This window comes from Eucalyptus grandis, chromosome 7 (genome assembly GCF_016545825.1).
Source record: "Eucalyptus grandis isolate ANBG69807.140 chromosome 7, ASM1654582v1, whole genome shotgun sequence".
Lineage (NCBI taxonomy): Eukaryota > Viridiplantae > Streptophyta > Magnoliopsida > Myrtales > Myrtaceae > Eucalyptus > Eucalyptus grandis.
This window is the reverse complement of record NC_052618.1, coordinates 18,643,158-18,656,481: the sequence shown is the minus strand read 5'-3', so window position 1 is coordinate 18,656,481 and position 13,324 is coordinate 18,643,158. Positions and strand designations below refer to the sequence as shown.

General features: G+C 38.2%; 1 protein-coding gene across 1 annotated transcript; it reads right to left on the bottom strand.

The window, feature by feature from the left end:
- Window positions 1–6,375: 6,375 nt before the first annotated feature.
- On the bottom strand, window positions 6,376–7,300 carry LOC120295934 (classical arabinogalactan protein 1-like). The gene is made up of 2 exons (XM_039317554.1): window positions 7,039–7,300; window positions 6,376–6,506 (listed from the first exon to the last, which is right to left on the bottom strand). The coding sequence occupies exons 1-2, from the start codon at window positions 7,298–7,300 to the stop codon at window positions 6,376–6,378; spliced, it is 393 nt and encodes a 130-aa protein (XP_039173488.1).
- Window positions 7,301–13,324: the final 6,024 nt, after the last annotated feature.

Genomic DNA, 13,324 nt, shown 5'->3' with positions numbered 1-13,324 from the left:
CGCCGTTGCCGCCAAGGAGAGCAACGCGGTTGAGCCAGCCATGGAAGAAGAGCTATAGAAGAACTACTTCCTAGAGAGAGAAAGTCTAGCCGGTCGGAGCGAGGGTCTTCGGGGTGCGGCATGCGGCGGAGGAGAGAAGTGGTATTTACATGAAGGTTCCTGCTTCGGTCGGTGGCGGTCGGTGTGGGGAGCCGACCGTTGGATCCGTGTTATAATCGGGAAACCTCGAGGTGGATCCGACGGTTGAGATTTATTCATATTTTCTGACCGCGTGCGGCCAATCAATCACGCGGTTTTCCCCGTCCTGCGCAGCGATGCAAGCCTTGTAGCCAGGGGTTTACTGTTTAGTGGGAACGGTTGTAATGAATCTTGGTAGCACGTTCTAATACCCCAAAAGTAATTTTTTTTATTTAGCATTTTTAGGAGTTTCGTACGAATATGACATAAATTTCGGCCATTTTTTTAAAATAATATCAAGTGTTATTTCCTATGTTGGTATTTCTTTCTAATTTGTGGGATAGAGAAACTTCCGAGTTAAGAATCAGTTGCAGAACCAAAGGGATGGTGCTTAGTTAGAGTTTATGAATCTCCTGTTTTGTTGTTATATGTTTGCTTGAGCCCACAAAAGCGTGATGCGAAGTAAATGAATTTTGGCTCTACATCCACGAGTTATGCATCCAAGTCTGATTTCTAGTCGTTGAATAAATAAAAGGGTAATTGCAATCTAAGTAACACCGACATTGACACACGACACGCGATACAACACGCCAATATGTCGTTTCTAAAAAAATAGAGAATTCCGACACGTTTGAACATGTTATATATTAAATAAATATATTTATATATACATAATAAATTATTATTTTTATGATTATTTCAATCAAATTAATTTGATTCAAAGTCACAAATAAATAAAAATAATAATCACCTAGAATAAATTTGCGCTAAAAATATTAATCCATTATTCATTAATATCATTCATTGTCTCAATTTGACAAATTTAACTCCATTTCAATAATACATAAAACATGGAGAAAAAACAAACAATTCATATTCTAGACTCGCGTGCTAGACATATCGGAAGACAAGGGGAAAAAAAACTTGGGGATGAATTATGTATCACGATATGTGAGTTTAAAAAGAAGAGAATATTTGTTTTTCTTCTTTCTTTGTATATACATTTATTTTTTATTTTTTCATGTATATACATTTTTTTACTCGGAACTACTGTACAGTTGGCAGCCACAACATAAACCAAGGGGGAGCACTAGCGCGGGGGCCCACCTTCCACGGCACTCCACTTTAGTGGCGCAATGAGGGGCGTGGAGTTTCGAACCTCTCCCCTCCTGGATGAAGGGGCAGGGCGCGAACTAGTGCGTGTATATATACATTTTGATCCATTCTTTATTGAAAGTTTTTAAAATTAATATCATGTGTCGGAAACTCACATGCCAAATTCCAACTCGAATGCTTCAGGATATTGGAAAAATTGATTAAGTGTCGGATTTTCCAACACGTATTAACCAAATGTCAAAGAGTGTCCGAGGGTATCCGACATGTGTCGAAGTGTTCACGTAAAACGATGGCTCTCGGAAAGAATCGTTGCTTCATAGATTACAATATAAAAATCCTAAGACCTGTTGCTGAAAGTATAATCAAGTCTTAAAATACATTGAATCGGCACAATCAAATTCATCTATCAACTTCATCAAATTTGTTTGGTAGGAAAGGTGGATGTGCCTTTCTTTGATACTTTCTTAAGACACGTGGCACCGAGGTAGTGCCCACTCAGTGCAACATCATGATCTTTTTTTGAAAATCTGAAAGGAAATAAAATGCTGAGAATTACAAAAATAACCACAACCCACCGCACTCCTAAAGGCACAAAAATCTAAGGCAAAACGGGCGTAGATTCGAGAGAGAAGGTCAGTCGGAACCACGGTCCCTTGCCGTGAGAACAAGAAGACGGCAACGGCAACAAAGAGCTCGAATTCGCATTTGTCTTTGTACGGACTTGGACGACTCACTAGTCGCAGCTGACGCCAAAACAGCCAGATCCAACCCATGTATCAGCTCTTCGACCGGAAACTCCTCTTCGCCGCCGTTACAGTCTCTCTCTCTCTCTCTGGGGAAGCTCTTATGTGGAAGGGCGTGGGTTTTCATTCACTGTTTTTTTTTTTCTTTTGGAGGAATCGCCTCAGCTGGTAGCCGAAGCGCGAACCCCAGGTGCCTTAAGCGGGAGGACCCACTACCCCCAGTAGCACACTTAAGACGCAAAGTAACTCCGCCAGCTCCCTTGCGTTGCAGGGGCTTCAAACCTCTCCTCCTTCGTAGAGGATCACTGAAGCCAACCCAACGGAGCCACCACGGCCGGTGGTGGTTTTTATTCACTATTGATCCCACTTAATTAAGTTTTATGAGGAAAAAGTATGATTTAAATGAGAAACAATGGCTTTTTGGGTATATTATTTCAATGTGGAAGTGCCCTAGGAGAGAAAAAATATTTTAAAAGAACTTGTCCATAAAAATTGTTTAGCCAAATTGATGGACTTGGTTGTACCAATTCAATAAGTTTTAAAATTCAATTATTATAAGATTTCTAGTACACTTATTCTCTCGAATAAATGAACCTTTTTAAGATAAATTTCCTTTCTTTCAGTCACATAGTAGTTTCTCATGTATTTTTCAAAAGAACATAGGTTTGGGATAAAAATTCAATTTTCAAATGACATTAATCATTTGAAAAAATGATATAATTGGTCCATAAACTTTGACTCACTATATAATATGGCCCTTAAAATTTTAACTTGTCTAATGCCGTTCCTGAAATTTAGCCTGATGTGTAATGTGATTCTTAAAATTTTAATTTATTCAATGTAATTTATAAATTTTTAATTTGGTCAATTTAGTCCCTGAGTTATATGAAAATTAATTTGAGGACTAGCATGAAGACATTTTTATATAATTCAAGAATGACATCAAACATGTATTAAAGGCTTAGGGAAATATTGAACAAATTAAAAATTAGGTGATTACGTTGACACATTACTCGTTGAGCCAAAGTTTAAAGACCATTTACATATTTATCCGTAGCTCTTAGTAGTGGCACAAACCATTTGATCATCACTCTCGCTTGTTTTTCCTACTAAAATATCACAAATCGACCTTTTATTTTATAAAAATTATAGGTTGGTACTTAAATATCAAAGTCCTCACCATTTTATTATGGTAAAGTATATTCTACCTTAGATGTTGTTATTGAGAGTGTACAGAAAAGCGAAAAATGAGACCAAATTGCAATTTTTTTTTCTGATCACGAGGCATTTTGTTAATTTTTGAAAATACATCGATCATGTGTACTTATTTAGGTGAGCAAGAATCGCAAATAATAGATAAACAATGAATATCCATTCACCAAGAAACCGAATACACGAATATTATTAGCGATATATTATAATAATAATAATAATCTCTGGATAAACAATATCATCAATCCTATGTAATGATCTGTCCGATGAGCATTTCTCTTTATACATAAAAGTGTCGAAAATTCAAAAAAAAAAAAAAAAAGAATTTTGAGTATTATGAAACAAAAATTTTAAAAAAAGAAATAAACGGTGGTAGCCTTAGAGAAGCAGCAAAGATCCGGCGGATCGCTCGCTTATATGAACAGACCAGCGACGAGGGCGCCGATCGCCGCCGAACCGGCGAAGCCAACTCCGTTGCTGACGGCGCCACTGTTCCCAGGAGCGGGCGCCGCGGCCGGCGGCGTCGCGATCGACGGCGCGGGAGCCTCGGGAGCGGGAGACAACGCCGGGGGCAACGAGGGAGACGCGACGGGGCCGGAAGAAGGAGACGGGGCGGAAGCCGGCGACGAAGGCGACGGCGAGGGGGACATGGAGGGGTTGTGGGCCGGCGACGGGGCGGGGCTCTGCGCCACCGCCAGGCCGACGAGGAGGACCGCCATTGCGGCCAGGGAGAGCAACGCGCTTGAGCCAGCCATGGAAGAAGAGCTTCTTAGAGAGAGAAAGAAGGAACTGAAACTTTTAGTAAGAGAAAATCTGCTGATCGGAGCGAGGGTTTTTCGGGTTGCGATCGGCGACGGGGAGAGCGACGGTATTTATAGAAGGTTTTGCGATGAGCTCCGTGCTGGGGTGGGAGTTCATCGGAGTCGACCGTTGGATCCGCACTATTAATGGAAACCCTCGGATCGATCCGACGGCCGAGGTTCATTTGTATTTTTCTGACCGCGTGGCCAATCAACGACGCGGTTCCCCGCCAGTCTTATAGCTGGGGTTTAGCGGCGACAGTTGTAAAAGGGTTATATGTCTCTTTTGCACGTTCTAATAGCACATCGACGACTAACCTGGTACACCTTTCGCAATTATGGGCATTTTTAATAAGAGTTAATATCATAATTTTTTTTAAATTAATATATATAATAAATTAATTTCAAATTAATTTTTTATCATCAAAATTTATAAATTGATATTTTTGTGATAAATTTATCATTCATTATTTTCCGTAAATTAAATTAATATTACGAAAAATCACAAACTTATAAAATTATAACTCTGTGTCATCCAATTTAATAATTTAATAATAAAATTTAATGAAAATTAACTATTGGTATATAAATTTGGGATTTTTTGTGATATTAACCATTCTAATAATATCGAGTGATATTTCCTATGTCGGCATTTTCTAATTTCTAAAATGGAGAAACTTTTAGTTAAGAATCAATTGTAGAACCAAAGGGATGATGCCTGGTTACAATTTTTGAATTTGTTGTCATTATATGTTTGCCCAAGCCCCTAGAAGCTTGATTCCAAATCAATAAATGCATCAATCTAGTTTCTAATCATTGAATAAAGGAGTAACTACACTTGAAAGTCATAAAACTTGTCACAAAAAGTTATACTATTTTTTATTATGACCATGAAACCGCATCGCGGCCAAGGGCAATTACGCGTAAATCATGGAGGTGCTAGTGCAGGGACTCACCTCCCACGGCTTCCCACTTTAGTTGCGCATCATGACAAGTTGGGGAATTGAACCCAGGCCTTGCGTGTGGCCAACGTGTGATTCCACTAACTCGGCCACCATAGGCCGGGTAAAAGTTGTACTATTTGAATCTTAAAACTTTTAAAAAGTTATAATTAAGTCCCAAAATCTATTAAATTGATGCAATTAAGGTCCTCCATTAACTCCATTTAATCTGACTAACAAAAAATGCCAAACTTTTCTCAATACTTTCTCAAGACATGTGATATCGATGTGGCACCTATGGAGTATTGAATTAGGGAAAAAATATTTGAAAATTTGAAAAGGAAAAACAATGCTAAGAATTACAAAAATAAAAGAATTCAACAATATTCGAAACAAAGCTAATCAATAATAACATATTAGTAGACTGGTTCCCATTAATTACCGACGATCAAACTGGTTTGATCATCCTTTACAAATCATTTTGTTCTTCTTCTTTTTTCCTTGCTCTTGCCTTCAAATTGGTTGGGCTATGACTTTACATTACATCCACCATCCTTGAATGAGATATCATCATCTGCACGCTTTTTGTCTGCCATAATGATTTTGCATTTCTTCGAGGAATTTCTTTTTTTGTACTCTCTTGATTTCATTGCTGGAGTGACAAATGTGGTCCATGCAATGTGATTCTTTAACTTTTACTTTATTTTATGCCATCTTAAAAATTTTAATTTGTTTAATGTGATCATGAAATATTCATATTTCTATATGCAAGTCATCTACTCACTTTTCTTATCTCACTTAATTGATATTGAATATTTCTTTACAAGAATAATTAAAACTTAAATAAGAAACAATGGCCTTTTCGTGTATTATTCAAAGTTGAGCATCGTCGCTCTCAACTCCCGATTCCTACAAACATATCACTAATTGACTTTTTATTCCTTAGGAATTATATAATGGTAATTGAATTGCAAAGTACTCACTATTTTTTCCTATAAAGTACATAGAAGTATTTGAATTTTTCGCATCATTTTAGATAATTACTTTTATTTTGTTATTTTATGTAAAATTGTCAAATAACTGTTTATTGGGACTGTAGTAGCATTTGGAAGATGTGCTGTGCTATTTTGAAAATTGATCTTTAAGTGAACAAGAATCGCAAATAATGGATAAAAAAGTGAATATCCATCACCAAGAAAATAAATAAACGAATATTATTAACAATAAATAATAATATAATATCCGGATAACAATATATAATCAATCCTCTGTAATGATCTGTCCAATGTCCATATCTCTCTACGCACAAAAAAAAAAAATCAAAAATTAAGAAAAAAAAAAAGAAGAAGTAGCAAGCGAGCAAAGCCTGGAGGAATCGGCGACCGCCTAGATGACTGCACCGGCGACGAGGGCGCCGATCGCCACCGCCTTGGCGAAGCCAACTCCGTTGCTCGCGGCCCCGCCGTCGGCAAGAGCGGGCACCACGCCGAACAGTGTCGCGATCAATGGCGGAGATCCTAATTTTGTTAATTACCTCTTTATTTTGTTAATTAAAGTAATATCGAGAAATCATGGGAAAACAATCGTTCGAGAGCGAAAAATGTACCAAATCACGATTTTCCTTTTTTCGGCTCGGGTGGCGTGATATTAATTCGATTTTCTCACCGACAATGTGTTTCTTTTAGATGAATCAGAATCGTAAATTACATATAAATAAACGAATATTATTAGCGGTAAATATTATTAATAATGACAATAATAAGCTCCGTTTAAACAATCTATAATCAATCCTCTGAAATGATCTGCCCAATGCGCATATCTATCTCTACATTAAAAAAAAAATCGAAAAAATGAATTTTGAGTATTATGAAAAATTCAAAAAAGAAAAAAGAGAAAGAAATAAATAGTAGTAGCCATTGAGGAGCAGCAGCAAGAATCCGGCGGATCGCTTGCTTATATGAACAGACTAGTGAGGAGGGCGCCGATCGCCGCCAAACCGGCGAAGCCAACTCTGTTGCTAATGGCGCCATTGTCCCCAGGAGCGGGCACTGCAGCCGGCGGCTTCGCGATCAACGGCGCAGGAGCCTTCGGGGCTAGAGACGATGCTGGGGGCGACGGGGTCGGAGGGAGGAGACAGGGCAGAAGCCGGCGGCGGGGTCGCTGTTATCGTTGCCACTGCCTGAGAAGGCAACGGCAAGGCCGACCTGGAGGGGGTGACGGCTGGCGACAGGTTGTGGCTTTGCGCCGCCACCAAGCTGATGAGGAGGATCGCCGTTGCTGCCAGGGAGAGCAACGCGGTTGAGCTAGCCATGGAAGAAGAGCTAGAGAAGAACTACTTCCTAGAGATAGAAAACTGAAACCTAGTGAGAGAAAGTCTAGCCGGTCGGAGGAAGGGTCTTCGGGGTGCGGCATGCGGCGGAGGAGAGCAGCGGTATTTACATGAAGGTTCCTACTTCGGTTGGTGGCGGTCGGTGTGGGGAGCCGATCATTGGATCCGTGTTATAATCGGGAAATGGCAAGGTGGATCCGACAGTCGAGATTTATTCATATTTTCTAATCGTGTGCGGCCAATCAATCACGTGGTTTTCCCCATCCTGCGCAATGATGCAAGCCTTGTAGCCGGGGGTTTAATAGGAGTGTGCATAGTCTGGATGGACGGTTCCCGGCCTAGAAACGAGAACTGCCTACTAAGGTTTGGTTTCAAAAAATTGGAACCGAGAACCACTTGTTGTTGCATGGGTCCACCTGAGAACCGGACCGGTCTCACTAATAATAATATTGTTTTCCAAATCCCACCGTGAGTACTTTTCATATCAAGTAATATTTTTCTTAAATTAAACCGGCTTAATTAAGGGTACCATTTTTCTTTATTTTATTGAAAAACACTACCAAAGAAGATAAATAGGTTTTTTTTTTTCCTATTTTTGAATCATTTTAGTTAAAATCTAAAATATTCTTTAAGTTCAAGATTTTGGATGATTGTCATATGTAAATCATATTTCCTTTTATCCTCTAACAATGCTCAATCTCTTACAAAATTTGCTTTACTGAATTTTTTTTATAGAAACAATTCTACCGGTACTCCGCATATTCTTGAACATAGTGTCATATGTGAGTCCCGAAAGTATTCTTTGAATGAGCCATTTGTTGAGTTGTTGAAACGTAGCTTACACACTTTACTAAATTCTTATTAAAAGATGGAAACCATGAGAGGAGATGGAGCCCTAAAATTTAGATCTGCTAATTAGTAATTTCGAAATTTATTTTAATATTAAAATTAATTTATTATTATAATATAATCGGTCCGGTCCGGTCCAGGTGGGTGGGTCCACCCATGGAACTAGGAACCGGACCGATACCCACCGGTTCCCATAAATTGGGGGAGCTGGACCGGTTCCCTCAAGAACCACCGGTTCCAAGAAATTCGGTCCGGTTCCCGGTGTCCGGTCCGGTTCTCGGTGGTGCAGGCGAGTCCCGGTTCTTTTGCACACACCTAAGGTTTAGTGGGAACAATTGTAATGAAGGGTGTGTCTTGGTAGCACATTCTAATACCCCAAAAATAAATTCTTTTTTTTTGTTGGCATTTTTAGGAGTTTTGTACGAATATGATATATATTCCGGCCATTTTTTTATTATTATATCAACTGTTATTTCCTATGTTGGCATTTCTTTCTAATTTGTAGGACAGAAAAACTTCGAGTTAAGAATCGGTTGTAGAACCAAAGGGACGGTGCTCAATTAGAATTTATGAATCTCTTGTGTTGTCGTTATATGTTTGCTTGAGCCCACAAAAGCTTGATGCGAAGTAAATGAATTTTGGTTCTACATCCACGAGTTATGCATCCAAGTCTGATTTCTAGTTGTTGAATAAATAAAAGGGTAATTGCAATCTAAGTAATATCGACACTGACACGCAACACGCGATACAACACGCCGATATGTCGTTTTTAAAAAAAAATAGAGAATTCCGACACATTTGGACATGCTATATATTAAATATATATTCTTATATATACATAATAAATTATTAATTTTTATGATTATTTCAATCAAATTAATTTGATTCAAAGTCACAAATAAATAAAAATAATAATAACCTAGAAAAAATTTACGCTAAAAATATTAATCCATTATTTATTCATATCATCCATTGTTTCAATTTGACAAATATAACTTCATTTCAATAATACATAAAACTTGGAGAAAAAACAAGCAATTCATATTCTAGACTCGCATGTTAGATGTATTGGAAGAGAAGGGGAAAAGAAACTTGGGGTGAATTATGTATCACGATATGTGTGTCTAAAAATAAGAGAATATTATTGTTTCTTCTTTCTTTGTTAATTATTTTTATCATTATTTTTTTTTCATGTATATATATTTTGATTACTCATTTATTGAAAATTTTTAAAATTGACCTCACGTGTCAGAAACCCACATGTCGAAATTTCAACTCAAATGCTGGAGGATGTTGGAATAGTTGATCAAGTGTCGAATTTTCCGGCACGTGTTAACCGAGTGCTGAAGAGTGTCCGAGAGTGTCGGACACATGTTGAAGTGTTCGACACGACACGATGGCTCTCGGAAACTATCAGTGCTTCCTAGACTACAATCTGAAAATCCTAAGACTTGTTGCAAAAGTATCATTTGAACTCTGAGTAAACAAGCTTGGAGACTTGAAATCTAGAAAAGACGAAAAGGGTCTTAGCTTCAAAGACTTAATTAATTTCAATGGGGCTATGTTAGACAAACAAGCTTTCAGACTTTCACAATCACCATCAGCTCTATGGAGCTAGATTCTAAAAGAAGTTTACTATCCAAATGGGGACTTATGGAATGCAAAAACAGGACAAAGGCCATCTTGGGGTTGGCGAAATATCCTAATAGGAAGGGACGCTATAGAATCGGAGGTCAAGTGGATGGTGGGAGACGGGAAAAGTATCAACATTCGGCAAGATAAATGGCTTCCAAGGGGAGTGATAGGAGGACCGGCGAACAAGGATGATCCCGTGACTGTTGTTGAATTGTTGAATGATGAAAGGAGGTTATGGGAAATTCGTGATCTTTTTTTATGACCAAGTAGTCAATGAAATACTATAAATTCCCATTTGCACTCACCCTCAGGAAGATAGGCAAATCTGGATGGGGAATAAGTTAGGCATCTACACAGTCAAGTGGCTACAATAGGGTCTGTTCATTGGCCAACAACCAAGACTCAAAAAAAGCAACAACGTCCTATCAGCCGTCAAGATTTCTATGGACCAGATTATGGAATATTCCAGTCCCCCCTAAAGTAAGATTTTTCCTATGGAGTATATGCCAAAATGCAATTCCAACAAAGGATAATCTCTATAAGATGAGAATATTACATGATCCCTTGTGCCCCCTGTTAAAATATGTCTCGAGTTTAAATCCAATGTGAAATTATAAATATTCCGAATTGGATATGTTGCATACGTTCGAAATTGAGCAAAAAAGATCCGATGATCAACTTCCCAACATTTGAATATGCGTTGGAGAATTTGGTCGCTAAAATAAGAAAGTTCAACTTTGACTTGGACTTGGATTTTGTTTAATATGTACAGAGATATGTTTTGGATAAAATTAGACAAGATAGGAAACGAAATCCTATGAGAAGTAGGGGCATGAAAAAGCGGTGTGCCTAGTAAAAGCAAGCCCAATGCCCATATATATATAGACTTGTGGTTGTGGATGGAAGAGGGTTAATCATGAAGAATTGGTCTTGAAGCGTTGTCTAGTCGTCGAGTGCTTAGGAGGGATTTTCTTTGTCGTTATTGTCCGTGAATTACATCCAAGAAAGATTAGTGTTTGTAGCCGATTTACATATTGTGGTAAGATTTGTTTGTAATTCCTTCGTGAGATTGAGAGATTATTTCTTGAGAAATTTTGGGGCTAAACACTGCGTGCGTTATTGGGTGAAATTGGGGTTTGGGAAACACCGAGAGAGTATTTGAGTGACTCGAGTGTGTAATCTCTTTGTATTGCTTGATCTATTATGAAATTCGTTACTGCTCTCTCCACGGACGTGGGTCTTTACGATCGAACCACGTAAATCCAATGTCCGATTTATTTTATTCTTCCGTTTATATTATTGTTCGATTGCTCGCCTTTCGCAACACCCCCTATGCTTTCGATAGCCTGAAACGGTAGAACATCCTTTTTTTCCCCTACAAAAGGACTCAGCATATATGGATAGGCCCGCGCCTCAATCTCTACAACAAAACTACTTCAGTTACTCGGATGGACAAATGATTTGCAGACTTCTTTGCAGAAAATACTAACTTACCCTCAGCAAACATGGTGGCCACCATAATATGGTTAATTTGGAAGCTTCGAAATGATTGCATCGTCAGATCCCGACCCCCCCAAGGCTGACTCCATAGTAGATATAGCCCAAGCACAAGTTCAGGCTTTCTCAAGATGGTGCCCAAGCATAGAAAAGCAGAGAACTAGAAGGCGAAACTTGCTCGATTGCTAGGTAGCGCCGGAAAGCCACAACCTCAAGCTCAACGTCGACTGCTCTTGGGCGAAGGGAGAGAAGACAAGTTCCGTGGCTGGTATTTTGCGTGACTCGCGAGGCATGGCAATCAATGGATTTGCGAACGAGATCCACACAACGTCTCTTCTACACGCTGAAGCCCTAGTGCTTCTACACGGCTTTCACTTTCTAAAATAGAGAACTGAAAGTGAAAGTCACATGGAAGAAGTATAGATAAGGGGTAAAAAGTGGGAAGTGCAAAGCAACAATCTTACTCTGGTGGAAGCTATATTGGGCCGGGCCAAAGTCCCATGGGCTGTAAGCAGTTTGCTAGATGAAAGCAGATGTATAATACAAAGTTTAACCTTCGTGAAGTTATCCAATTGCCCAAGAGAAGCCAACCAAGCCGCCGATTGGGTAGCAAGAGCTCATCGTCTCAAAACCTTTTTCCCAAATTGGTTATTCACACCACCCCAACATCTTTGGAGTATTTTATGTTCCGAATCCAATCTATTGTTTACTTGTAATCCTTGCTTTATGAATGAATAATCTAATTCAGACCCAAAAAAAAACTCTTAAACTCTTAAAAAATATAATAAAGTCTTAAAACATGTTGAATCGGTACAATCAAATTCATCTATTAACTTCATTAAATTTGTTTGGTAGGAAAGGTCGACGTGCCTTTCTTTGATACTTTCTTAAGACACGTGGCACTGAGGTAGTGCTCACCCAATGCAACGTCATGATCTTTTTTGAAAATTTGAAAAGAAATAAAATGCTGAGAATTACAAGAAGGCAAAACCGGCTCTTGCCGTGAGAACAAGAAGGCAGCAACGGCAACAAAGAGTTCGAATTCACATTTGTCTTCGCACGACCTCGACGACTCGCTAGTCGCAGCTAACACCAAAACAGCCAGATCCAACCCATATATCCGCTCTTCGACCGGAAACTCCTCTTCGCCACCGTTACAATCTCCTTTGGGGAAGCTCTTTTGTGGAAGGGTGTGGGTTTTTAATCTCACTATTGATCCCGCTTAATTAAGTTTTCTGAGAAAAAAATATGATTTAAATGAGAAACAATGGCTTTTTGGGTATATTATTTCAATGCCGAAGTCCCTTAGGAGAGAAAAACTTATTTTTTTTTTTTTTTAAAAAAACTTGTCGATAAAAACTGTTTAGGCAAATTGAGGGACTTGATTGCCACCAATTCAATAAGTTTTAGAACTCAATTATTATAGGACATCTAGTATACTTATTCCCTTGAATAAATGAACCTTTTAAGATAATTTCCCTTCTTTCAGTCACATAGTAGTTTCTCATGTACTTTTCAAAAGAACATAGATTTGGGATAAAAATTGAATCCTTAAATGACATTAACTATTTGAAAAAATGATACAAATGGTCCATGAACTTCGACTTAATATATGATATAGCCCTTAAAATTTTAACTTATCCAATGTGGTTTCTGAAATTTAGCTCAATGTGTAATGTAATTCTTAAATTTTTAATATGTTAAGTATGGTCCATTAGTTTTTAATTTGTTCAATTTAATCCATGTACTATATAAAAATTAATGTGAGAACTAGTGTGAAGACATTTTCATATAATTCAGGAATTACATTAAACATGTATTAAAGGCTTAGGGATATATTGAATAAATTAAAAGTTCGGTGATTATATTGACACATTGCTCATTTGACCAAAGTTTAGAGATCATTTGTATATTTATCCGTAACTCTTAGTAGCACAAACCATTTGATCCATCACTCTCACTTGCTACTCCTACTAACATATCACAAATAAACCTTTTATTTCTTAGAAATTATAGGTTGGGACT

Excerpts from the sequence above, each read along its gene's own strand:
- LOC120295934 (XM_039317554.1), bottom strand. The coding sequence starts at position 7,300 with ATGGCTAGCTCAACCGCGTTGCTCTCCCTGGCAGCAACGGCGATCCTC. Across the intron at positions 6,507-7,038 it reads TCGCGAAGCCGCCGGCTGCA|GATCTCCGCCATTGATCGCG; the intron begins GTGCCCGCTCCT and ends TAACAAAATTAG.